General features: G+C 43.6%; 1 protein-coding gene across 3 annotated transcripts in view; it reads left to right on the forward strand.

The window, feature by feature from the left end:
- TBC1D19 (TBC1 domain family member 19) overlaps positions 1–24,500 on the forward strand; it is a 294,506-nt gene that overhangs the window by 237,798 nt on the left and 32,208 nt on the right. For 2 of the 3 annotated variants that reach the window (XM_073574712.1, XM_073574714.1), the window contains exons 17-18: positions 14,413–14,522; positions 18,872–18,963. In XM_073574712.1, coding sequence (XP_073430813.1) covers positions 14,413–14,522; positions 18,872–18,963 — 202 coding nt within the window. Of the gene's footprint in view, positions 1–14,412; positions 14,523–18,871; positions 18,979–24,500 lie in introns of all 3 variants that reach the window. The other variant, XM_073574713.1, reaches the window with a different exon arrangement.

Raw genomic sequence — 24,500 nt, forward strand, 5'->3', positions numbered from 1 at the left:
TTTTCCCATGCCAGCCGAGATTTAGGCATTATACCCCATAAAGAATTTGTTTCCAGTTTTTCAGTACATTATGGTACATTAGATGTTGTCATTATTAATACAACTAGTCCTGCAAAGCATGCAAGCGTCATATGTGCTGTGCTGACAGAAAAATACATTGGGAACACGTATTCATCAGCTGCTAAGTACATACATGCTAGGTAATGCTGCTGTGGGGAAGGTGACTTGACGGACAGACTTGACTGGAAGTAGGGGGGACGATGTGTGCACTATAGACAGAGATTGGCAATGACAGAAAGGTAACAGCAGGGAAAGACAGAAAAGGGAGTGCAGTACCGAAATTTGACCACAAGATGGCAGGGGGGAGTGTAGTTCGGGACTTAACATCAGCTTACGGCTATAGAAACTGCTGAGTCATGGGGGCAGGGAGATAGGAACCCAGGAGGGAAATTCCCAGTGATAGAGAGGATAAATAGGACTGGTTGGGGTTCCAGAGAGGTTAGTCCCGGGAGGAGCTCAGCAGAGGAAGACTCAGGACAGAAGACTGAGAATGGTGAAGAGCTCGACCAGGTGACTGACAGGAGAAGACAGGGGGGTGGCCCTGACATGACGTACCGCAGGACAGACGAGGCCCCGGGGGTACCGATTAGACGACGACCTCAGGCAGGTGAAGCGCTGATGGTAGATTGGTCTAGGACAGCCCCAGCGAAAGATCCGCGAGGAACGTTATCACGACTAAAGGAAAGGTGAAAGGTACCCGGGCCTGGAAACGGAGAGTTGTGAAGGAACTGCGGTGCATGGCTAAGGTCGTCAGGACGGCCAATAAACCCAGATCTGTTACAACTGACCTCTGCCTCCGTCTCGTCTTTGCATCGTCCGGTCATGGTAAGCAGTGGACCACCCCCCAATCCGGCCCCCTACCACATTTGGCGTAAGTCAGCAGGATCGCCGTCGCCAATACTACAGCTTCTGCGGCAGGCCTGCACCTGGAGAACCCAAAAGGACTTGAGCTGCCCACCTGTGGATTACAAGTTTGCTACCCTGTGGATTACAAATTTACTCGCCTGTGGATTACAAATCTGAGACTTTGTTCCGGACCATTGGCTGTCATCGGAGGATCCGAAACGGGAAAAAAAACTTTGCTAGATGGAGCCCAAGTGGAATACCAATTGGGACTGTGGCTGGACCCATCCAAAGAAAACCCGAATGAGACTCTGTGCCCCTGCAACGCTAGTGACCTGCGAGCAGGAGGGGGGTGGCGCTGAAGTGGATTACCCGGGGCGGCCGCTAGAGGAACTGTCGCATGCCGTCCCTGCGGAACTATCCGGCCTGGAGGCAGGTCCTGCCGAAGGGCGGGATGAAGAGCAGCGGCGGGCGGGAGCTGCGGAGGAGCAGCGGAAGCCAGCTGCTTCCCGGACTGACTTCTGGGAGAGCGGAGGAACAACCTGCAGAAAGCCACGGCGCCGGGAAGGTGAGAGTTCCCCTGGCTCTGCCAGCGGCTCCGCAAGCGGCCCCCACCACTCAGCCTCCCCGCGCGGCCTCCCGTTTTCCAGCGGCCCTGGTTGCAGAGGGCTCTTCGGCCTCCGCTGGGCCGACCGACGCTCTCACCCACCACCATGAGCCACCCTGACCGGCGGCGCATAGTCCCGCGTCGCCGGTGCAGAACCAGCTAGTGGCCGACGCTGCTGCGTTCCACCTGGCAGCAGCGGTTTACCACCCGAAGCCTGCCGCCACTCCGGCCTCCCCTGCAGCCTCCTCACCAGTGCCGGCCACCACTCTGGCCCCGTCTGCGACTCCGGTTGCGGCATGCTCCACGGCCGCCTCTGGTTCGATTGTGGCGCCGGCTGCGGCCTACCCGGCGGCACCCGCTGCTGCCTCTGCCTCGCTCATGGTTCCAGCTGTGGCCTTCTCACCGATGTCTGGGGCCACCTCTGCCGCACTCCATACCGCGGCTGCGGCCTGCCCATCAAGATCCGCAGCTGCTCCGGCCCCACTCCGGTTTGCAGCTTCGGCCGGGTCATCGGGCTCCGCCACCTCTGCGGAGCCGTCTGCCATCTACGCTAGCAGGCCCCAGCTTTGCCGCTCAGCTTCTCATCGTCAATGACCCCGGTCCCTCACCTGCGTTTGGAGCTGCAGGAGCTGGGGGCCGGATGGAGCGAAGCCACCACGTCGACCGAGATGAGCGTGTCCTCGCCACCACCGGTGGTGGACTGCTGGTTCCCAAGCAGAGAACTGGCGCGGAACGCACGCCATGGAGCCACCTTCAGCCCCTTCTACCCCTTTTGACGCATCTCTCAGGAGGGAGATGACCCCTGAGCCCTGGGCAAAGAACAGTCGGGGCCCAGGAACAGTCGAGACACCTCGGGAGCTCCACGGCTGTGGAGTTCCCTGCTGAATTGGCGTAACATCGGCCGTCAGGAGATGGCCCGGACTACCGGGATATCGCTGCACCGTTGTGCAGGCCTAAATGGACAGTTATGCGTCCAAGTTAAGGAAAATGTTTTATTGGTTATTGTTTTCTCTTGATATAGCGGGGGTGCGAAGGAGGAAGTACTAATGCTAAAGGAAGGGGGTGTAGTCATATTCTGTTTTACAAATGCTGTGAGAAAATGTTATGTTGAAAGAAAGGAAAGAAAAAAAGGAAAAAACAAACAAAGGAAAAGGGGGTTACTCCAGTTGAGTAACTCCTATTGTTATTAATGTAGTGGTAATCATATATACGGTATGTTAAAAGTTGATTTAATGAGTAGTGTGTGTGTAACCAAAAAAAAAAATGTGTGTGTAACAGGTCCCGGGTACGAGGTAGATGTGATGAAGACGCCGACCATGACTCTTTTTAAGTGAAGGACGAAGAGACGAGAGATATCGAACCAGACAGTGGTCCATCAGTTAGGTCCCCAACACCACGGACACCCCAAAAGGACGGGCGGGCGCCAATGATGACCTGATAGGCAAAAGTCCTCGGTCATGGCGTTCCGGACAGCTGAAGGTAGTAGAAGGGGGGAGTAGTGGGAGGTACACGCCGTAGAGTAGTCCGGTTCGACCTCGCCAACCTGAAAGAAGTTGTCACGTGGCATGCGCGCCGGCGAGTAGCAGTAGGCTGCTCGGAGCATGGTGCTCCCGGTTTGGTTCGGACCCCGTGGGCAGCGGGTTTGGCCCAACGACCGGTCCGACAACAGTCTGTGGACAAGCTTTAGGACGACGTAGGTAGGGCGTACGATTGTCAGGACAACAATGGACAAAGGAAGGGGGAGTGTGGGGAAGGTGACTTGACGGACAGACTTGACTGGAAGTAGGAGGGGACAATGTGTGCACTATAGACAGAGATTGGCAATGACAGAAAAGTAACAGCAGGGAAAGACAGAAAAGGGAGTGCAGTACTGAAATTTGACCACAGTGTTGTGAGTTCATTTTCTGGTCTACCAGTTGTGAGTTCTCCTTCCAGGCTCCCTCTGGTGGTAACAGGAGGTAGTGAGGCTGATTTAATCAGTAGAGATCTGCCACCTGATAATGAGGATGATGATTGGACCTCAGGAATTTCAGACTGGATTTAAGTCAGCCGACGCCCTATTCTGGTGCTGGTGATTTCTTCTTGCTTTTCAGCTCTTGGTGTTCAGCTCTGTTCCAGTCATTTCAAGCTAAGTTTTTCTGCTAGTGTTCTCACTTGATTTTGTTGGTCTATTCAGTTTTTTGTGTGGTCAGCCAGCCCCGACTGGGGCTGTGCTGAATTTCCACTCTTATTTATCTGTATTTACCAATTTGCTTTTTGTCCCCTATTAGATTGGCCTCTTTTTGCTCTGTCTCAGAATATTTCAGAGTGCTGATATAGTGGGAGAAGTCTAGTGACTTCCGGGTTAATTTTGTTATCAGAAGTGTTGGACATTATTTTTGTAGGGTTTTTGGCAGATGGCAGACAGTGTCTTTCCTTTCCTGTCCTTTCTAGTTAGTTTGGGCCCCATCGTTTGCTCAGCCTATTTTCCTGCCTGTGTTTGTGTTTTCATCTTATTTCACCGTCAATACATGTGTGGGGGCTGTCTTTCCTTTGGGGTCTGCTCTGGGGCAGTTAGTTTTCCCCTTTCTTGCTTTAGGCTTATTTAGTCCTCCGGCGGTGACGAGGTGTCTAGGATCATCGTAGGAACGTTCCACGGCTGCTGCTAGTTGTGTGGTTAGGATCAGGGATCTGCAATCGCCATAGTTACCAACCTCTCTGGTTTTTCTGGGACTCAGCTTGTTTTGTTTTTTCCTCCTCGGTGACCCATTCATAACACCACAAGATGGCAGGGGGGGAGTGTAGTTCAGGACTTAACATCAGCTTACGGCTATAGAAACTGCTTAGTCATGGGGGGCAGGGAGATAGGAACCCAGGAGGGAAATTCCCAGTGAGAGAGGGGATAAATAGGACTTGTTGGGGTTCCACAGAGGTTAGTCCCGGGAGGAGCTCAGCAGAGGAAGACTCAGGACAGAAGACGGAGAATGGTGAAGAGCTCGACCAGGGGACTGAAAGGAGAAGACAGTCAGGGGGGTGGCCCTGACACGAAGTACCGCAGGACAGACGAGGCCCCGGGGGTACCGATTGGATGACGACCTCAGGCGGGTGAAGCGCTGGCGGTTGATTGGTCTAGGACAGCCCCAGCGAAAGATCCGCGAGGAACGTCATCACGACTAAAGAAAAGGTGAAAGGTACCCGGGCCTGGAAACGGAGAGCTGTGAAGGAACTGCCGTGAATGACTAAGGTCGTCAGGACGGCCAATAAACCCGGATCTGTTACAACTGAACTCTGCCTCCGTCTCGTCTTTGCATCGTCCGGTCGTGGTAAGCAGTGGACCACCCCCCAATCCGGCCCCCTACCACACTGCAACTTGTAGTTCCTCTCCAGCCTGAGAATCCTTAATATTAGCTTTTAATAACAGCATCGGCAATCTACCAGTCCTTTGTGGTTTTACATGTGCCCGGCCTCCAGTAGGCATGAGGTACCCCATGAACCCAGACCTTTACACACCTGGATATTGGAAAGCCTTTTATGAAACCTTTTTAGGGGTATGATATTGCATTGAACTGTAAATGAAAAGCCTTTTCTGTTCCGATATGGTTCTCTATTGTTCCAACGTGTTTTGGGGCCAGACCAGTTCTATTCTCAAGGTTTTTTTTCACCTTGACAAAGGCACCGAAACACGTTAGGACAATAAAAAACCTTTTTGGAACACAAAAGGCTTCTCCGCAGCACTGCCATTCATTGTGATACCATCCTCCCCTACGATTATTCATCTGGAAGAAGTTCTCCTCCTGCAATCACTAGGTGGCGGCAGCAGCTACAGGTGTCATGCCTTAGTACAGCACTGCCAGGTGAGCACATATTCCGCAATTCACTATCCTTTCTGGGTGATACTGCTCCATGTGTGTATGCTTTGGTTTCCCCAAACAGTTTATTTTTTGATTCCGCACAAGGCACTTCCCGGTCTTACAATTGATTGTCCCACTTCACTCAGGCGGATACTTACATGCTGCTACTCTGAAGCAGGGTCTGCCGTGTAAACGCATTAATAAACTACCACCGACCAGAAGACCTCTTGGTTGTATCATACTGCACATGATGCAGTGTGAATGGGCCCTAAGCAAAGCACTGGACTGTGTTCTGCCCCTTTCATCGCCGATATCAGTCATCAGTCTCAGACCTATACTTTGGATTGGTCATGAATTGGAAATTACCAGACAACACCTTTAACCCCTCTCTAATATTTGTCGTAATAAACTGTCTCTGTGCCCTGGGCCTATCTGACCAGGGACGGATTATTACATCATTACGATCGCCCACGCACACGAGCTTTGTGCGGGCGATCACCTCCGGGTGTCTGCTGATTCTGACAGCTGACACCCTGCACTAAGTGCCAGGAGCAGTCACACCCCGCTCCTGGCACGTTAACCCCTACATGCTGCGATCGAACACAATCGCAGCATTCCGAAAGCCAGCAGAGGGCTGATAGCCCCTCTGCCTTTGGATCGGAGACCCCGCAGGGTGAAGCGGGGTCCTGATAGTTGCCATGGTGACCCGATGTCGTCACGACGACATCCGGGTCGCGAAAGCTAGGATACTTGCTGATCATGCGCAATGCATGACCAGCAACTTTCTCTGTCAGTGCAGAGCTGAGAGTTTCTACAGCATGGGGATGCTGCTGCTGCATGCTGTACAAGCGATAAGCCTGCAAAACAATGATAGTCCCATGGTGGGACAAAATAAAAAAGTAAAAAATGTTTTTAAATAATTGTAAAAATATTTTAAAAAAATAAATAATAATAAAACTCTAAATATATTGTATCTGTAAATATTTGTATGAAAAAAAATATAAACAATAAAAGTACACATATTTGGTATCATCGCATCTGCAACGACCCGACCTATAAAACTGTCCCAATAGGTAACCCCTTTAGTGAACACCATAAAAAAACAAGGCAAAAAGCAATGATTTATCATCATACCGCTGAACAAAAAGTGGGATAAAACGAAATCAAAAAGATGGATATAAATAAATTGTACCGCTGAAAACGTCATCTTGTCCTGCAAAAAACAAGCCGCCATACAGCTCCATCAGCGGAAAAATAAAAAAGTTAGAGCACTCAGAATAAAGTGATGCAAAAATAATTACGGTACTTTTTCTATAAAATAGTTTTTATTGTGTAAAAGCGCCAAAACATAAAAGAAATATAAATGTGGGATATCGCTGTAATCATATTGACCCGAAGAAGAATAACACCTCCTTATCAATTTTACCACACGAGTAACGACATAACCCCCCCCCCCCCAAAAAAAAAAAAAAACTGAATTGCTGGTTTTTGTTCATTCTGCCTCCCACTTAAAAAATAACAAAAATCAAAAGATATTGTATCTGTAAATAAATATTTGTATAAAAAAAAAAATATAAGCAATAAAACTGCACATATTTGGTATCGCCGCAACGACCCCACTAGTCACTTGTACCACACAGGAATGACATAAAAAATCAATAAAACAAATTCTTCTCTTGCTGTTGATTTTTTCATTCTGCCAAAAATCGCAGTAAGGTTTGTGGAAAAATTCTCCCCGTGTTTGCGTGGGTTTCCTCCGGGTACTTCGGTTTCCTCCCTCATTCCAAAGACATACTGATAGGGAATTTAGATTGTGAGCCCCATCGGGGACAGTGATGATAATGTGTGCAAACTGTAAAGCGCTGCGGAATATGTTAGCGCTATATAAAAATAAAGATTATTATTTATTATTTTTGTCACAGTGCTTGTGGTTATGTATGTACCGTAAATGTGTTGCTGAGTGCCCCGTTAATCCCCACCAGTACCCAACAATCACAACGCTTTGTGGGGTGACAGAGGGTCTGCCATATCTTCGTGTAACTTCACAGATGTTGCAGTAACTATTGGGAACAGAGTTGTCTACAATCCCGGAGATTACAGCACAATGCCAGCCGTGACGTAGAGGGCGAGTTCAGGTCCGATGCTAGAAGCACATAGTCCCGGCAGGAATGTATACACAGATTTCCTATATATCATTTTCTTGAATATAGGAGAATTTTGTACAAGTGACAAAGGCAAAAATGCTGAAAAGCTAAACTACACAATTAGTACTGCAACATGCAAAGGAGATTTACTACACGAAAAGTCAAATTTTGCATGTGTTTTGAATACTTTTTGCACCTCCCATTTGTAGAGTGTCTTGGGGAAAAAAAGGAGGATAAGTGGATTCAAAAAATGCTCCAGATTTTTTTTTATTCGCATTTATTATCTTTTTTTTTTTTTTTTTTTTTTTTAATGCAAAATATAGCCAACCGAGAGGTGGCATAATAATCCACAAAGTATCTAATTGTAGGCGCCATATTGATTGCCTTGGTTCATCTTCTGCCTGTCTGGTCCAATTTAAGATGTCTACAAATTTGATTCTAATAATAAATGTGCCACCATATTTTTATCTAAGTCATTAAATGACTTAAAACTAAAATAAAGACTGAAATCATAAAATGTATAATAAAGACAGAGCACTCATGACTGATTAGAATAAATGTATCTAGCGGGAAAAACCCAATGTGCAGCCAATCATATGATGTTTTCATGCGAGGTCTGGTGGGGAGTTTTAATGGAGGAGCTTTCCTGTGCCGGACACCTACGTGACGCCTTGGCACCACTACTGTTTATGTAAGAGCAAACACTCTTCCTGTTCCGCTCCTGCATCTGTAGGTGTCAGGACTACAAACACACTGGAGATTAATGGTTTACAGATTAGACGGTTACGTGCGGACCTGTAGACTTTCCTGTCTCTGACATAAAAAGGGAATTTTTATAAAAATGCAGAAACCATGAAACAATAGAAAAACAAACGGTCGCAAAATCAATGAAAATGTAATATGATAGTGAGAATGTTTCAGCAGCAAAGCACAAACCCAATAAAGCCAAGACATTCAATCCTCATTAAATATACATTAAAGTCTGGAAATACTGCGTGGGTGGAGTAGTTTTGTGAAAACATTTTAAGGGCTCATAAAAAATCACCGTTAAAATAAGTTCCGATTTCGGTCCACAAAAGTAGGACTAGTGTCATGCGATTTTCATGTGAGTACAGTCCGATTTTTCACACCTAGCATCCGATTTATATCCAATTGGAATGCGATTTTAACATGAGCTTTGTCATTTACACATAGTTTTCAAAGAAATATTATTCAATATATACAGTATATGTACAGTGGGGCAAAAAAGTATTTAGTCAGTCAGCAATAGTGCAAGTTCCACCACTTAAAAAGATGAGAGGCGTCTGTAATTTACATCATAGGTAGACCTCAACTATGGGAGACAAACTGAGAAAAAAAAATCCAGAAAATCACATTGTCTGTTTTTTTTTCATTTTATTTGCATATTATGGTGGAAAATAAGTATTTGGTCAGAAACAAGCAATCAAGATTTCGGGCTCTCACAGACCTGTAACTTCTTCTTTAAGAGTCTCCTCTTTCCTCCACTCATTACCTGTAGTAATGGCACCTGTTTAAACTTGTTATCAGTATAAAAAGACACCTGTGCACACCCTCAAACAGTCTGACTCCAAACTCCACTATGGTGAAGACCAAAGAGCTGTCAAAGGACACCAGAAACAAAATTGTAGCCCTGCACCAGGCTGGGAAGACTGAATCTGCAATAGCCAACCAGCTTGGAGTGAAGAAATCAACTGTGGGAGCAATAATTAGAAAATGGAAGACATACAAGACCACTGATAATCTCCCTCGATCTGGTGCTCCACGCAAAATCCCACCCCGTGGGGTCAGAATGATCACAAGAACGGTGAGCAAAAATCCCAGAACAACGCGGGGGGACCTAGTGAATGAACTGCAGAGAGCTGGGACCAATGTAACAAGGCCTACCATAAGTAACACACTACGCCACCATGGACTCAGATCCTGCAGTGCCAGACGTGTCCCACTGCTTAAGCCTGTACATGTCCGGGCCCGTCTGAAGTTTGCTAGAGAGCATTTGGATGATCCAGAGGAGTTTTGGGAGAATGTCCTATGGTCTGATGAAACCATACTGGAACTGTTTGGTAGAAACACAACTTGTCGTGTTTGGAGGAAAAAGAATACTGAGTTGCATCCATCAAACACCATACCTACTGTAAAGCATGGTGGTGGAAACATCATGCTTTGGGGCTGTTTCTCTGCAAAGCGGCCAGGACGACTGATCCGGGTACATGAAAGAATGAATGGGTGGCTGGGTCTTTCAACATGACAATGATCCAAAGCACACCGCCAGGGCAACGAAGGAGTGGCTTCGTAAGAAGCATTTCAAGGTCCTGGAGTGGCCTAGCCAGTCTCCAGATCTCAACCCTATAGAAAACCTTTGGAGGGAGTTGAAAGTCCGTGTTGCCAAGCGAAAAGCCAAAAACATCACTGCTCTAGAGGAGATCTGCATGGAGGAATGGGCCAACATACCAACAACAGTGTGTGGCAACCTTGTGAAGACTTACAGAAAACGTTTGACCTCTGTCATTGCCAACAAAGGATATATCACAAAGTATTGAGATGAAATTTTGTTTCTGACCAAATACTTATTTTCCACCATAATATGCAAATAAAATGAAAAAAAACAGACAACGTGATTTTCTGGATTTTTTTTTCTCAGTTTGTCTCCCATAGTTGAGGTCTACCTATGATGTAAATTACAGACGCCTCTCATCTTTTTAAGTGGTGGAACTTGCACTATTGCTGACTGACTAAATACTTTTTTGCCCCACTGTATATATGTGTGTGTATATATCTCTAAGATGCGCCAATTCTGGTACTTAGCCTTGCTCTTTCCATTTGCATTGGTGCAGTGGCAAGTGGGGTGACATCAGGTGACCTCTTTCAGGTCACGCTGTGATTTTACTGTACACGGCTGCTGAATTGCCGGCTTTTCAAAGGACATGGATGTGTACAAATTGGACGGCATTCGCATGGTCCGAGGGGCCGTGTTTTTTTTGTTTTTTGTTTTTTTTCACACACCCATTCAATTGCATTTTCGAGTCTCGTCCGCTAAACATGGCAAATCGCAGCATGCTGCGATTTTTTTTTTTTCCTCAGTCTGATTTCAGCTGTGAAAAAGTATCGCAGTATTACACTCGCCTAATAAAGCAAAAAAAAATTTAAAAAGCCATGCTCTGCCCTAACAAAAAGAGAAAAAAACTATTATATGCACATGTAACATACAGTTGTGCTCAAAAGTTTCCATACCCCAGCATAATTTTTGCTTTCTTGGCCTTTTTTTCAGAGAATATGAAGGATAACACCAAAACTTTCTCTCCACTCATGTTTATTGGTTGGATGAAAGCCATTTATTGTCAAGCTACTGTGTTTTCTCTTTTTAAATCATAATGACAGCCCAAAACATCCAAATGACCCTGATAAAAAGTTTACATACCCCATTTCTTAGTACCGTGTATTGCCCCCTCTAACATCAATGACAGCTTGAAGTCTTTTGTTGTAGTTGTGGATGAGGTTCTTTATTTTCTCAGATGGTAAAGCTGCTCACTCTTCTTGGGGAAAAACCTCCAGTTCCTGTATATTCCTAAGCTGTCTAGCAAGAACTGCATGCTTGAGATCTCCCCAGAGTGGCTCAATGATATTGAGGTCAAGAGACTGAAATGGTCACTCCAGAACCTTCACTTTGTTCTGCTGTAGGCAATGACAGGTCTTGGCCTTGTGTTTTGGATCATTGTCATTTTGGAACGTCCAAGTACGTCTCATGCAAAGCAGTATTTGCTGATAACGTGCTGCAATAATATTTCCTTCAACTTTGACCAAGTTTCTTGTGCCTTCGTAGCTCACACACCCCCCAAAACATCAGCGATCCACCTTTGTGCTTTACAGTAGGAATGGTGTTCCTTCCATCATAGGCCTTGTTGACCTCTGTCTAAACGTAACGTTTATGGTTGTGGCCAAATGTTAAATTTTGGTCTCATCACTCTAAATGACCTTGTTCCAGAAGTTTTGAGGCTTGTGTCTGTGCTGTTTTGCATATTGTAGGTTAGATACTTTGTGGCATTTGCGCCATAATGGCCAATAATGGCTTTCTTCTGGTGACTCAACCATGCAGCCCATTTTTCTTCAAGTGCCTCCTTATTGTGCATCTTGAAACAGCCACACCTCTAGTTTTCAGAGAGTCCAATATTTCAGCTGATGTTATTTGTGGGTTTTTCTTTGCATCGTGAACAATTTTTCTGGCAATTGTGGACGAAAAATTTGTTGGTCTACCTGACCGTGGTTTTGTTTTTACAGAGCCCCTGATTTTCCATTTGTTAATCACAGTTTGAACGCTGCTGACTGGCATTATCAATTCCTTAGATATCTTTTTGTATCCCTTTCCTGTTTTATACAGTTCAACTACCTTTTCCCATAGATCCATTGCCAATTCTTTTGCTTTCCCCATAACTCACAATCCAGAAATGTCAGTGGCTCGATGAAAGATGCAAGAGTCTGTTTGGATTCCAGAAACTCAGCTTTATGCACACACTGATTTCAAGCAAACAGGTCACATGTGGGGAAGGATGTTACCTTTAGTAGCTATTCAAAGCCATTTGTGTCAACTTCTGTGCATGTTATCAGGTCAAAATCACCAGTTTATGTGAACTTTTGATCAGGGTCATTTGGATGTTTTGGGGTGTCATTATGATTTAAAAAGAGAAAACACAGTAGTTTGACAATAAATGGTTTCACCCAACCACTAACCATGAGTGGAGAAAATGTTTTGGTGTCATCATCTATATTCTCTGAAAAAAGACCAAGAAAGCAAAAATTCTTCTTGGGTATGTAAACTTTTGAGCACAACTGTATGCATAATGGTACTGTTAGGTAGGAGAATTAAACTGCTTTTATATATGCTGCTTCAATAGGGTTACCTTGACGCGGTGAAGCAGCTTGGTATACATTTTTTTGCAAAAAAACGTATCGACTAAATACCCTGTATTTGTTATCATCTTTTTATCAGAACTTGCTTACTACTGTTATATGTTTTACTGCAGGATATTTCTGCACAATTTTCATTCTGTGCTCTCTGTTTGTGTTTGAGTCAGTGAGTGGTATGAACAGTGTCCTACCGACTTGTTCATATGTGTGCATGTGTTTTTAATCCTGCTTTTATATAACAGTATGGAACTACATAAAAGGGAACCTGTCAGCACTTTTTTGGGCTACCAGCTAAAAATATCACTTAATTTAGTGTCACCTATGCATTACACACCTAATTCTGATACCCCCTGACTCCCCATGTATCATCCATAAATACCTTTATTATTCCTCCCGTGCTGTATGTTAATATGTTCGGTCCGGTCCGATGGGCATGTATTCGTTTCCGTCTCTTCCCCCCCCCTCCTCGTTTGCTCCACGCATTCCTTGCGGTGAATTTCGGCAATCGAGTAGTTGTCAATACTTTTGGCCACAACTGTATCTATATAGTCATGTTGCAAAGATCACTTAATCATAATCTGTCACCACGTCTGACCGATGTAAACTATTAATATGGGCATACAGGTTATAGACAGCTGAAAACAGTCTTACCTGTATGTCTCATATCGGATGTCTTGTTGTGGATAAATCCTCTTTTATCACTTTATATAAATGACCTCTTCCAGGCTCTGGGGCGGATAGTGCCTAGAGATAACTCTGCCTCCAGGGCTTAATATACAGGAAGGAGGAGTTACCAGTGTGATGTCTGATGGCTGCTCTCTGATCTCACTGCAGAGCTGTATGTGATTATAACCTGACACATCTGCAGGTTCCTCACAGCTTCAGCTTTCAACTCTCAGGCAGACAGGGTTGCAATGCGACAGAGCTTAGAGAGCTACAAAAAATGTGTTTACAAGAAGACAAAGTTAATTTCTCCTTTTCTTTGTTTGTTACATATCACACTGGTAACTCCCCCTTGATGTATAATAAGCTCTGGAGGCAGAGCTTATTTTCCGGGCCACATCCTCCCCGGAGCCTGGAAGACGTGATTTTCACTTAAGAAAAATGTGGACCTATCTGGAATAAGACGTTAGATCGCAGAAATCAGGGCATCATTGTTTTGAGCTTCCTATGACCTACACGCCTATATAGACTGCTTAGAAGGGTTGATCCTGCTGACAGATACCCTGTAAGGGTCATATGTTGGCATATTGGGGATATATTAGATGGTATGATGAGATTTTTTTTTTTCCCTTAGGTGGCTAATTTGCATATTTGTTCCTATGGAGCAATGTCAATATGATTCCATATGCATTATGTGCACTATAATAAGAGGCAGTCCACTCTCACGCCCCAAAGCTGAATCAACAGCATCTTATTTTTCCCTCCAAAGTTGTTTTCAATAATTTTTTTTCCCCTCTCCTTTGTGACACTCTTTGATTAATTTTACATGTGCCACTGCGCAAAGTGGTTGTCCTTTTATCTTTATAATAGATCATAAATTTGAGATATGTAGGGGTCAGACTCCTGGGACCCCCATTAGTTGGCTGTTACCAGCTCCTGCGTGGGCCGGGTTTTAAAGTATGTACTGAGTGGAATACCACAGCTCTATCCCACTGTGTAGTGGCGTCCACCGCATACTGCAGGTCAGTGCCTATTGAAATGACTAGAAGCAGATCGCCAGTAACGGAGTATACAGTGCTGTGTCATACCGCCCATCTTCTGTTTTCCTCTATCTGTATGTTTCCAATTGCTTCTCCTACTGCGCTCTGCCCTGCCTTAATGCCAAGTGCACACCTATGAGGAACCGGAACAGAACACAAAAACTGGGTGAAAGTACTGTAGAGGTGCAACAAAGAGTGGCTTCACCACTGCAACAAATGAACTGATGATTCTTCAGAGTCTTGTTCCTTCACACACTCATTATATGTATTGTTTTTTTTTTTTACTAAATGTTTTTGTTTTTCAGTTGCACCCTTGTGCTTTTTGTATCACGAGCCGGCCAAATTGTATCAAGTATTCCGTGAGATGTACATGCGCTACTTCTTCAGGCTCCACTCAATCTCCTCTCACATATCTGTAAGTCATCGACATTAATCTTTGGTATTGCTGTCATTTTATAAAATACCAGGGATAGTATGGTGGCTCAGTGGTTAGCACTGCAGCCTTGCAGCACTGAGGTTTTGGGTTCAAATCCCACCAAGGACAACATCTGCAAGGAGTTTATGTTCTCCCCGTGTTTGTGGGTTTACACCGGTTTCTCCAGTTTCCTCTCACACTCCAAAGACATACTGATAGGGAATCTAAATTGTGAGCCCCAATGGGGACCGTGCAGAATATGTCTGTAAATCGCTGTGGAATTAATGGCGCTATATAAGCGAGTAACATTAATAAATAAATAAGTAGGTTGTTCAGTTTCATTAAATTTTAAGACAAGGGTGCTTGCTGTCGTTTGTGTACAGTGTCACGTATACAGTATGTGACCACTGCAGCCAATCACTGGGACCAGTGGCAATCTATCTTTGCATCACCGAGGTTGCATTCTTCACATGTTGTAGATGTAATGTCACTGCTGCAACCCTGCCAACATAGATCAATGGGGAGCAGCGGAGAAGCTTTAGGGTATGTGCACACGTTGCGGATTCTGCTGTGGTGTACAATACCATTAAATTGAAGCCAAAATGAAAAACGCTGCGCACATGCTGTGGATTTTTCCACACAGATCTGCTGCGGATTCAAATCTGCAGCATGTCACTTCTTTTGTGCCGATCCGCAGTGTTTTGAGACCTGCTCCATTATAGAAATCCGCAGGTGTCAAAACGCAGGGGAAATCCGCACAAAAACTGCAGAAAATCCGCAGTAAGGCTATGTGCACACGTAGTTTTTTTGGTGTGCGGATTTTGGAGAGAAAACCGCAGGTAAATCCGCAAGACAAAAGTCCTGCGGTATATCTGCGTTTTTTCTGCGGTTTTGCCCTGTGGCTTTACACCTAATAATGGATGAGGTGTAAAACTGCAGCGTTTCTGCACCAAACAATTGACATGTTGCAGATTGTAAACCACAGCAAAACCGTGCGGAAAAATCCGCAGCATGTGCACAGCGTTTTTTAATTTCCGTAGGAAATAAAGGTACTGTACAACACAGCAGAATCTTCTGCGGAACCGCAGCAGAATCCGCACTGTGTGCACGTACCCTTAGTCTGCACTAAATCTGCAGGTAAAGCGCAGGTCATTTTACCTGCGGATTTAACAAAATCTGAGTGGAAAATTCCACAGCAGAATCCGCAACGTGTGCACATACCCTTAGGTTGTGTGCACACTTTGCGTTTTTTAAGCGGTTTTGTCGATTTTTTCTCGCAGCGGAAATGCTTAAAAAGCGCTATTAAAACGCATCCCATGCAATCCTATGGGATTCCACAGTTGCTGTGCCCAATCGGAATCGCATAGTGGTAAAATCCGCAGCATGTTTATAATTCCTGCGGAATCGCGGCGATTCCGCCGCCATAGGATTGCATTGAAACGCTCACTTTATGCATGTGGCTATGCCCACCATGTGTAAAATGAGCGCTTCATGTGCAGATGGTTCCCAGGGCCTGGAGGAGAGGAGACATATCCCTGTAAAAAATAAAATGTAAAATAAAAAAATGGGGATATACTCACCTTCTGATGGCCCCCAGAGTCCTTCCCACTTCTCAGCCACGCTGCCAGCCTCTTCCGGTCCCAGGGATGCATTGCGCGAATCACCTGAGATGACGTTGCGGTCTCGCGAGCGTGACATCATCTATGGTGATTCTCGCAATGCATCCTTGGGAACGGAGCTTGCCGGCAGCGTCGCTGAGGAGATCGGGGGCCGTCGGAAGGTGAGAATAACAATTTTTTTTTTTTTTTTTTTACATTCTTTCTTTTACTATTGATGCCGCATAGGCAGCATCAATAGTAAAAAGGTGGTCACACTTGTCAAGCGCTATTCTTGACGAGTGTGACCAACCTTTCACTCACCTTTCCAAGCGATGCTTGAAATCGCTTGGAATGTGCAAGCATTCTGTAAGCTAAAAACGCTTGTGTTTTGCTGGAAAACGCGTTTTACCCGCGGCAGGGAGTTGCGGAAATGCTGTGGACATTTCCGCAGCATTTCTGCAACGTATGCACATAGCCTTATGGCTTCAATAGGTCAGTACTTGTTTGTTTTTTTCCATTTCAGCAGTAAGCAATGTTGTCTCATTTTGTAATGCTCAGGGAGGAAGACACACAAGCGCTCTGCAGAACAGCACAATATGCTTGAGTGATTGTGGATCGGTGTAGTAGTTTCATTAGGACCTTGTTCCAGTTGTAGCACTTTATGGCCCAGAGGCCTTCATCAGACTGATATGTTATTGATATCTCTTATGAGTGAGGTGCTCCAAGAACCATATCCACGGTATCATGGACCAATAGTGGGAACACTTAAACAGTGAGAAAGAAGAACGTAGATTTTCTTAAAGTAGTTAACTCATGAGTCATCTATTAGATAACCATTGGATATGCCATAAATGTCGTGATCGATGTCTGTGCCTCCTCTGAGACTTGCAGTAAGTATTGCTTACTAGTCTTAAGGTTTCCATACATGTCACATAGAAGCAGGTTTATATCTTTGCATGGATAATCGTGTTATCAATGATCGCTTCATTATAAGTTTTAGTCAATATAAACCATTATAATCTTTCATACTCTTCTACACGTATCTAATGACACCGGGCAAGGCATAAACGATCTTTCCTAGAGCTTTCTATGTGTGACCATTGTCCAGATATTTCAAACATAGAAGATTGGTCGGATTATTTTTATTTTTTGTACTCCCTTGTATAGCACCATTAATTCCACATCGCTTTACATACATCATCACTGTCCCCATTGGGTCTCACAATCTAATCCCCTATCATTACATCTATGGAGTGTGGGAAGTAACTGGTGAAACCCACGCAAACACAGGGAGAACATACAGACTCCTGGCAGGTGTTTTTTTTTGGTGGAATTTGAATCCAGGACCCCAGCGCTCCAAGGCTACAGCGCTAACCACTGAGCCACCGTGCTCCCCATGATTAAAACTATCTTCCTTTCAGGTGTAACTGTCCTTATAATGTTTTTTTTTTTTCAAAATAATGAACTCTGTAATATTTTGTATTGGAGGAATCTCCTTCTTTCTCCTCCTCAACTGATCTTTCGTTCTCAAAATTGTCAATTCATGAGTAAGATGTCTTCAGTGAATACAGATTTTCCCATTACAAAGATAGATGACAATTGGTGCTCATAAAGCTCTACAGAGCAGTGCTCCGCCCACAATTGTTACATGCCACTGTCAATCTCTGACATCTACATTTATCACGCTCCGCGTGCTCACGTCATTAACTTTGCCCGTGACGTGATCACGGTTCACTGATGGGTAGTCATGACCACTTTGGCTCAGCTGATGATCCCCTGTGCCTGTCATCACGATGCTTCTTTGAAACCCTGACTGTGGTCCAGCTTCTGAGGAGACAGTGATTTCTACTATGAGGCATCGCTGAGTTATAGCACATGCGATCAAAAAAACACCTCTATTACAGAATGGTACTAATAAAAATGTCCTCTCACCTTACAAAAACGGCTCCATCGGCTGAAAAATAAAAACGTTCTGGGTCTCGGAAAATGGTGACACAGCAATAAAAAATTTTTTTGCAAACTTCTGATTTTTTTTTTCACCACTAAAATAATAAAAAAAAACTGGACATATTTGGTTGTTGTAATTGTATTGATGAGGAGAATCGTATTGCTTGATAATTTTTACGACAAAATGTACACCGTTAGAACAGTTCCCCCCAAAAAATGTCAGAATTGTGTGTGGGGGGTTCACAATGTCACCCTGCTTGGAATTTTTTTTTTACCCGTTTTCTAGTTCACTATATGGTAAAGTGAATGGTGTCATTCAAGAGTGCAACTCGTCCTACTAAAAACACGCCCTCATATGTCTATGTGGGCAGAAAAATAAGAGTTATGACTCTGGGTAGAAGGGGAGGAAAAAACGGAAAGGCAAAAACGGAAATTGGCTGCCTCGTGAAGGGGTCAAAAAGCAGGACCTGCCATCTCCCATCTCAGTAATGGGAAAGTCTGTATTCACTGAAGACAGATTTTACTTATTAATTGAGAATGAAAGATCAGTCCAGGAGGTGACAGAAGCAGATTTCTCTGATACGATATATTTCAAAGTTGCATATTTTCATGTGTGCAATTTATTTTATTTTTTTTTAAATAAAAATTTAACTGAAAGTTACCCTATTAGTGTCATCCAAAGAAGGTTTGTTATGGTGCAAATCGTCAGTCTACTCTTTTAAGCAATGTTAACTAATATATTTTGTTAAAGTGTCAGACTTTCCATGGTGACCTGAAAGTATAATCTTACGGTTTCTCCCCTAGGGAATAATGCCGCTGTGTCTGCTGTTTGAGACTCTTCTACAGGCTCATCTTCCACAACTCTTTTATCACCTTCGGGAGATTGGTGCACAACCGTATGTTGCTTTTGTGTGCGTGTGTGTGTGTGTATGTATATATATATATATATATGTGTGTGTATATATATATATATATATATATATATATATATATATATATATATGTATATATATGTATATATATATATATATATGTATGTATATATATATATATATATATATATGTATGTATATATATATATATATATATATATATATATATATATATATATATATATAATTTTTTTTTTGGAGTGGGGGGGGGGGAGTGCTTTTTCACACTTATTATAAACCACTTATCTAAACTCTCGTGTTCTAGACACCATTGAAAAGTAGGTTTAATTTTACAGCACTTTGCCTGTGGAATCTATTGTTTGCAAGGTGTATTAAAGCAGTACTGTTTATTCTGTAAGAAAACACTTCGTAGTCCTATTTACTATGGTTTGTCAGAATAAAAACACAGTCCTGGTCAAAAGTAAGACTCTCAGAAAATTATTGCAGTTGCACATGTTATAAACATATTTATTTCCTTAGGCCTCTTTCACACTTCCGTTTTTTCTTGTCAGTTAAAATCCGCCAAAATGGCGGAAAGCGGATCCGATTGTAACTGATGCAAACGGACCGGGCCATTTTTTGGACGGATCCGTTGAATGCAGAATTTTAAAGGAACCGCAGTCCGAGAGAGAGAGAGATTTTTTTCCACTGCCAGAAAGTGTTTCAGGGTTAAATCCCCGGCTGAGTCCCTTTCGCCGGGCATGCGCTCTGTAAAAATGCGGATCCTACAGCCACAAAAACGTTGCAGGGTCCGTCCAGGCATGCCGACGGACGCAAACATTTTGGCGGATCCGCAAAAAACGGATCCAACGGATGGCCATCCGTCAAGATCCGCCGGTAATGCAACTCAATGGGGGAAAAAACGGATCCGCCAAAAAAAAATGGCGGATCCGTTTTTTCAAAAACTGGCGGATTTTGACTGATGGTCAAAAACGGAAGTGTGAAAGAGGCCTTAGTGTGTATTATAATATCACAAAGAAGAGAACAAAAGGCAAATTGGATATAATTTCACACAAAACCCCAAAAATGGGCCAGACAAAATTGTAGCCACCTTTCCAGAATTGTGGGGAAACAAATTTGCTTCAAGCATGTGATGCTCATTCACACTCACCTGTGGCAAGTAACAGGCGGCGGCAATAAGAAAATCATACCTGAAGCCAAATTAAAATGGGAGAAGTTGATTCAGTCTTTGCATTCTGTGTCTGTGTGTTCCACACCAATCATGGAGAACAGAAAGAGGAAAAGAGAACTGTCTGAGGACTTGAGAATCAAAATTGTTGAAAAATATCAAAAATCTCAAGGTTACAAATCCATCTCCAAAGATCTTGATATTCCTTTGTCCACAGTGCGCAACATAATTAAGAAATTCAAACTGTCCTGCAGGGTCAGGGTACATGAGTGTCAGCAGGAACTATCCATAAACATTTGAATGAAATGAAACACCATGGCAGGAAACCCAGGAAGACCTCACTGCTGACAGAGATAAAAAGAAGCTACTCTGCAGTTTGTCAAAATGTACCTAAGTAAGCCAAATTCTTCCTGGGAAAGCATCTTGTGGACAGGTGAAACCAAGATAGAGCTTTTTGGTAAAAAACTTAATTTGACTGTTTACCGAAAACAGAATGAGGCCTATGAAGAAAACAACACAGTCAAATATGGTGGAGGTTCAAAGATGTTTTCGAGTTGTTCTGCTGCCTCTGGCACTGGGTGTCTTAACTATGTGCAAGACATCATGAAATCTGAAGATTATTAAAGGTTTTTGGTCGCAATGCAGTTCCCAGTGTCAGAAAGCTGAGTTTGCCTTTTATTTAGGTCATGGGTCTTCCAGCAGGATAATGTCCCGAAACATACATTACTTCAAGAAGCACCCAGAAATGGATGGGCACAAAGCGCTGGAAACAAGCATTCTCATTGAACACCTGTGGAGAGATCTTAAATTTGCTGTTGGGAGAAGTCACCCTTCAAATATGAGATACCTGGAGCAGTTTGCAAAAGAACAGTGGTCTAAAATTCCAGTTGAGAGGTGTAAGAAGCTTGTTGGTGGTTGTAGGAAGCGATTAATTGCAGTTATTTCTTCCAAAGAGTGTGCAACCAAATATTAGTTTGAGGGTGTCAACAATTTTGTTCGGCCCATTTTTGGGTTTTGTGTGAAATTATGTCCAAAAAACTCTGTTTTTTTGTGTTGCTCCAATACACATAAAATAAATAAATGTGTGTAACAAAACATGTGTAATTGTTGCAGTGCAACTATAATGCAATAATTTTGTAGGAAAAATACTTATGGTAATTTTCTGTATTAACCAAAGACCTTGATCTATAATTTATGTAATTTTTCTTGCCACCATTAATTAATTAATTACAATAAAAATAAATATTTGTTATCTAATTTCTTGTCTGGAATTCTCTCTTAATCCATGGTCTTTGGGTGTTTGGTTAATCCATATATTGCGTGGTTTCCACTTTTCCTTTCCTCACTGAGCACCAGATTTAATTCTATAATTCACATTATGTATATGTGCTTATATAGGTGTGTATGTATGTGTGTGTGTGTATATATATATATATATATATATATATATATATGTATATATACATACAGTACAGACCAAAAGTTTGGACACACCTTCTCATTCAAAGAGTTTTCTTTATTTTCATGACTATGAAAATTGTAGATTCACTCTGAAGGCATCAAAACTATGAATTAACACATGTGGAATGATATAATTAACAAAAAGGTGTGAAACAACTGAAAATGTCTTATATTCTAGGTTCTTCAAAGTAGCCACCTTTTGCTTTGATTACTGCTTTGCACACTCTTGGCATTCTCTTGATGAGCTTCAAGAGGTAGTCGCCGGAAATGGTTTTCACTTCACAGTGTGCCCTGTCAGGTTTATTAAGTGGGATTTCTTGCCTTATAAATGGGGTTGGGACAATCAGTTGTGTTGTGCAGAAGTCTGGTGGATACACAGCTGATAGTCCTACTGAATAGACTGATAGCTGCTTTTTTCTTGCCATAATACAAATTCTAAGTAAAGAAAAACGTGTGACCATCATTACTTTAAGAAATGAAGGTCAGTCAGTCCGAAAAATTGGGAAAACTTTGAAAGTGTCCCCAAGTGCAGTGGCAAAAACCATCAAGCGCTACAAAGAAACTGGCTCACATGAGGACCGCCCCAGGGAAAGAAAACAAAGAGTCACCTCTGCTGCGGAGGATAAGTTCATCCGAGTCACCAGCCTCAGAAATCGCAGGTTAACAGCAGCTCAGATTAGAGACCAGGTCAATGCCACACAGAGTTCTAGCAGCAGACACATCTCTACAGCAACTGTTAAGAGGAGACTTTGTGCGCAGGCCTTCATGGTAAAATAGCTGCTAGGAAACCACTGCTAAGGACAGGCAACAAGCAGAAGAGACTTGTTTGGGCTAAAGAACACAAGGAATGGACATTGGACCAGTGGAAATCTGTGCTTTGGTCTGATGAGTCCAAATTTGAGATCTTTGGTTCCAACCACCATGTCTTTGTGTGACGCAGAAAAGGTGAACGGATGGACTCAACATGCCTGGTTCCCATCGTGAAGCATAGAGGAGGAGATGTGATGGTGAGGGGGAGCATTGCTGGTGACACTGTTGGGGATTTATTCAAAATTGAAAGCATACTAAACCAGCATGGCTACAACAGCATCTTGCAGCGACATGCTATTCCATCCGGTTTGTGTTTAGTTGGACCATCATTTATTTTTCAACAGGACAATGACCCCAAACACACTTCCAGGGGTGCTACGCCAGATGACCCAGCCTCCACAGTCACCAGACCTGAACCCAATCGAGATGGTTTGGGGTGAGCTGGACCGCAGAGTGAAGGCAAAAGGGCCAACAAGTGCTAAGCATCTCTGGGAACTCCTTCAAGACTGTTGGAAGACCATTTCCGGTGACTACCTGTTGAAGCTCATCAAGAGAATGCCAAGAGTGTTCAAAACAGTAATCAAAGCAAAAGGTGGCTACTTTGAAGAACCTAGAATATAAGACATATGAGAAGGTGTGTCCAAACTTTTGGTCTGTACCGTGTGTGTGTATATATGTATGTATGTGTGTGTGTGTGTGTGTGTGTGTGTATGTGTGTGTGTATATGTATGTATGTGTATATATATACACTCACTGGCCACTTTATTAGGTACACCATGCTAGTAAGGGGTTGGACCCCCTTTTGCCTTCAGAACTGCCTCAATTCTTCGTGGCAGAGATTCAACAAGGTGCTGGAAGCATTCCTCAGAGATTTTGGACCATATTGACATGATGGCATCACACAGTTGGCGCAGATTTGTCGGCTGCACATCCCTGATGCGAATCTCCCGTTCCACCACATCCCAAAGATGCTCTATTGGATTGAGATCTGGTGACTGAGGAGGCCATTTGAGTACAGTAAACTCATTGTCATGTTCAAGAAACCAATCTGAGATGATTCGAGCTTTATGACATGGCGCATTATCCTGCTGAAAGTAGCCATCAGATGTTGGGTACATTGTGGTCATAAAGGGATGGACATGGTCAGCAACAATACTCAGGTAGGCTGTGGCGTTGCAACGATGCTCAATTGGTACCAAGGGGCCCAAAGAGTGCCCAGAAAAAATTCCCCACACCATGACACCACCACCACCAGCCTGAACCGTTGATACAAGGCAGGATGGATCCATGCTTTCATGTTGTTTACGCCAAATTCTGACCCTACCATCCGAATGTCGCAGCAGAAATCGAGACTCATCAGACCAGGCAACGTTTTTCCAATCTTCTACTGTCCAATTTCGATGAGCTTGTGCAAATTTTAGCCTCAGTTTCCTGTTCTTAGCTGAGAGGAGTGGTACCCAGTGTGGTCTTCTGCTGCTGTAGCCCATCTGCCTCAAAGTTCGACGCACTGTGCGTTCAGAGATGCTCTTCTGCCTACCTTGGTTGTAACGGGTGGCAATTTGAGTCACTGTTGCCTTTCTATCAGCTCGAACCAGTCTGCCCATTCTCCTCTGACCTCTGGCATCAACATGGCATTTCCGGCCACAGAACTGCCGCTCACTGGATTTTTTTTCTTTTTCGGACCATTCTCTGTAAACCCTAGAGATGGTTGTGCGTGAAAATCCCAGTAGATCAGCAGTTTCTGAAATTCTCAGACCAGCCCTTCTGGCACCAACAATCATGCCACGTTCAAAGGCACTCAAATCACCTTTCTTCCCCATACTGATGCTCGGTTTGAACTGCAGGAGATTGTCTTGACCATGTCTACATGCCTAAATGCACTGAGTTGCCGCCATGTGATTGGCTGATTAGAAATTAAGTCTTAACACACAGTTGGACAGGTGTACCTAATAAAGTGGCCAGTGAGTGTATGTATATATATATATATATATATATATATATATATATATATATATATATATATATATATATATATATATACACACACACACACACACAGTATATATGTATTGAGTTTATTTGAATTATTACTTTATTACCC

This window comes from Dendrobates tinctorius, unplaced genomic scaffold, assembly GCF_039654945.1.
Source record: "Dendrobates tinctorius isolate UK_male_01 unplaced genomic scaffold, ASM3965494v1 ptg000039l, whole genome shotgun sequence".
NCBI classification, from domain to species: domain Eukaryota; kingdom Metazoa; phylum Chordata; class Amphibia; order Anura; family Dendrobatidae; genus Dendrobates; species Dendrobates tinctorius.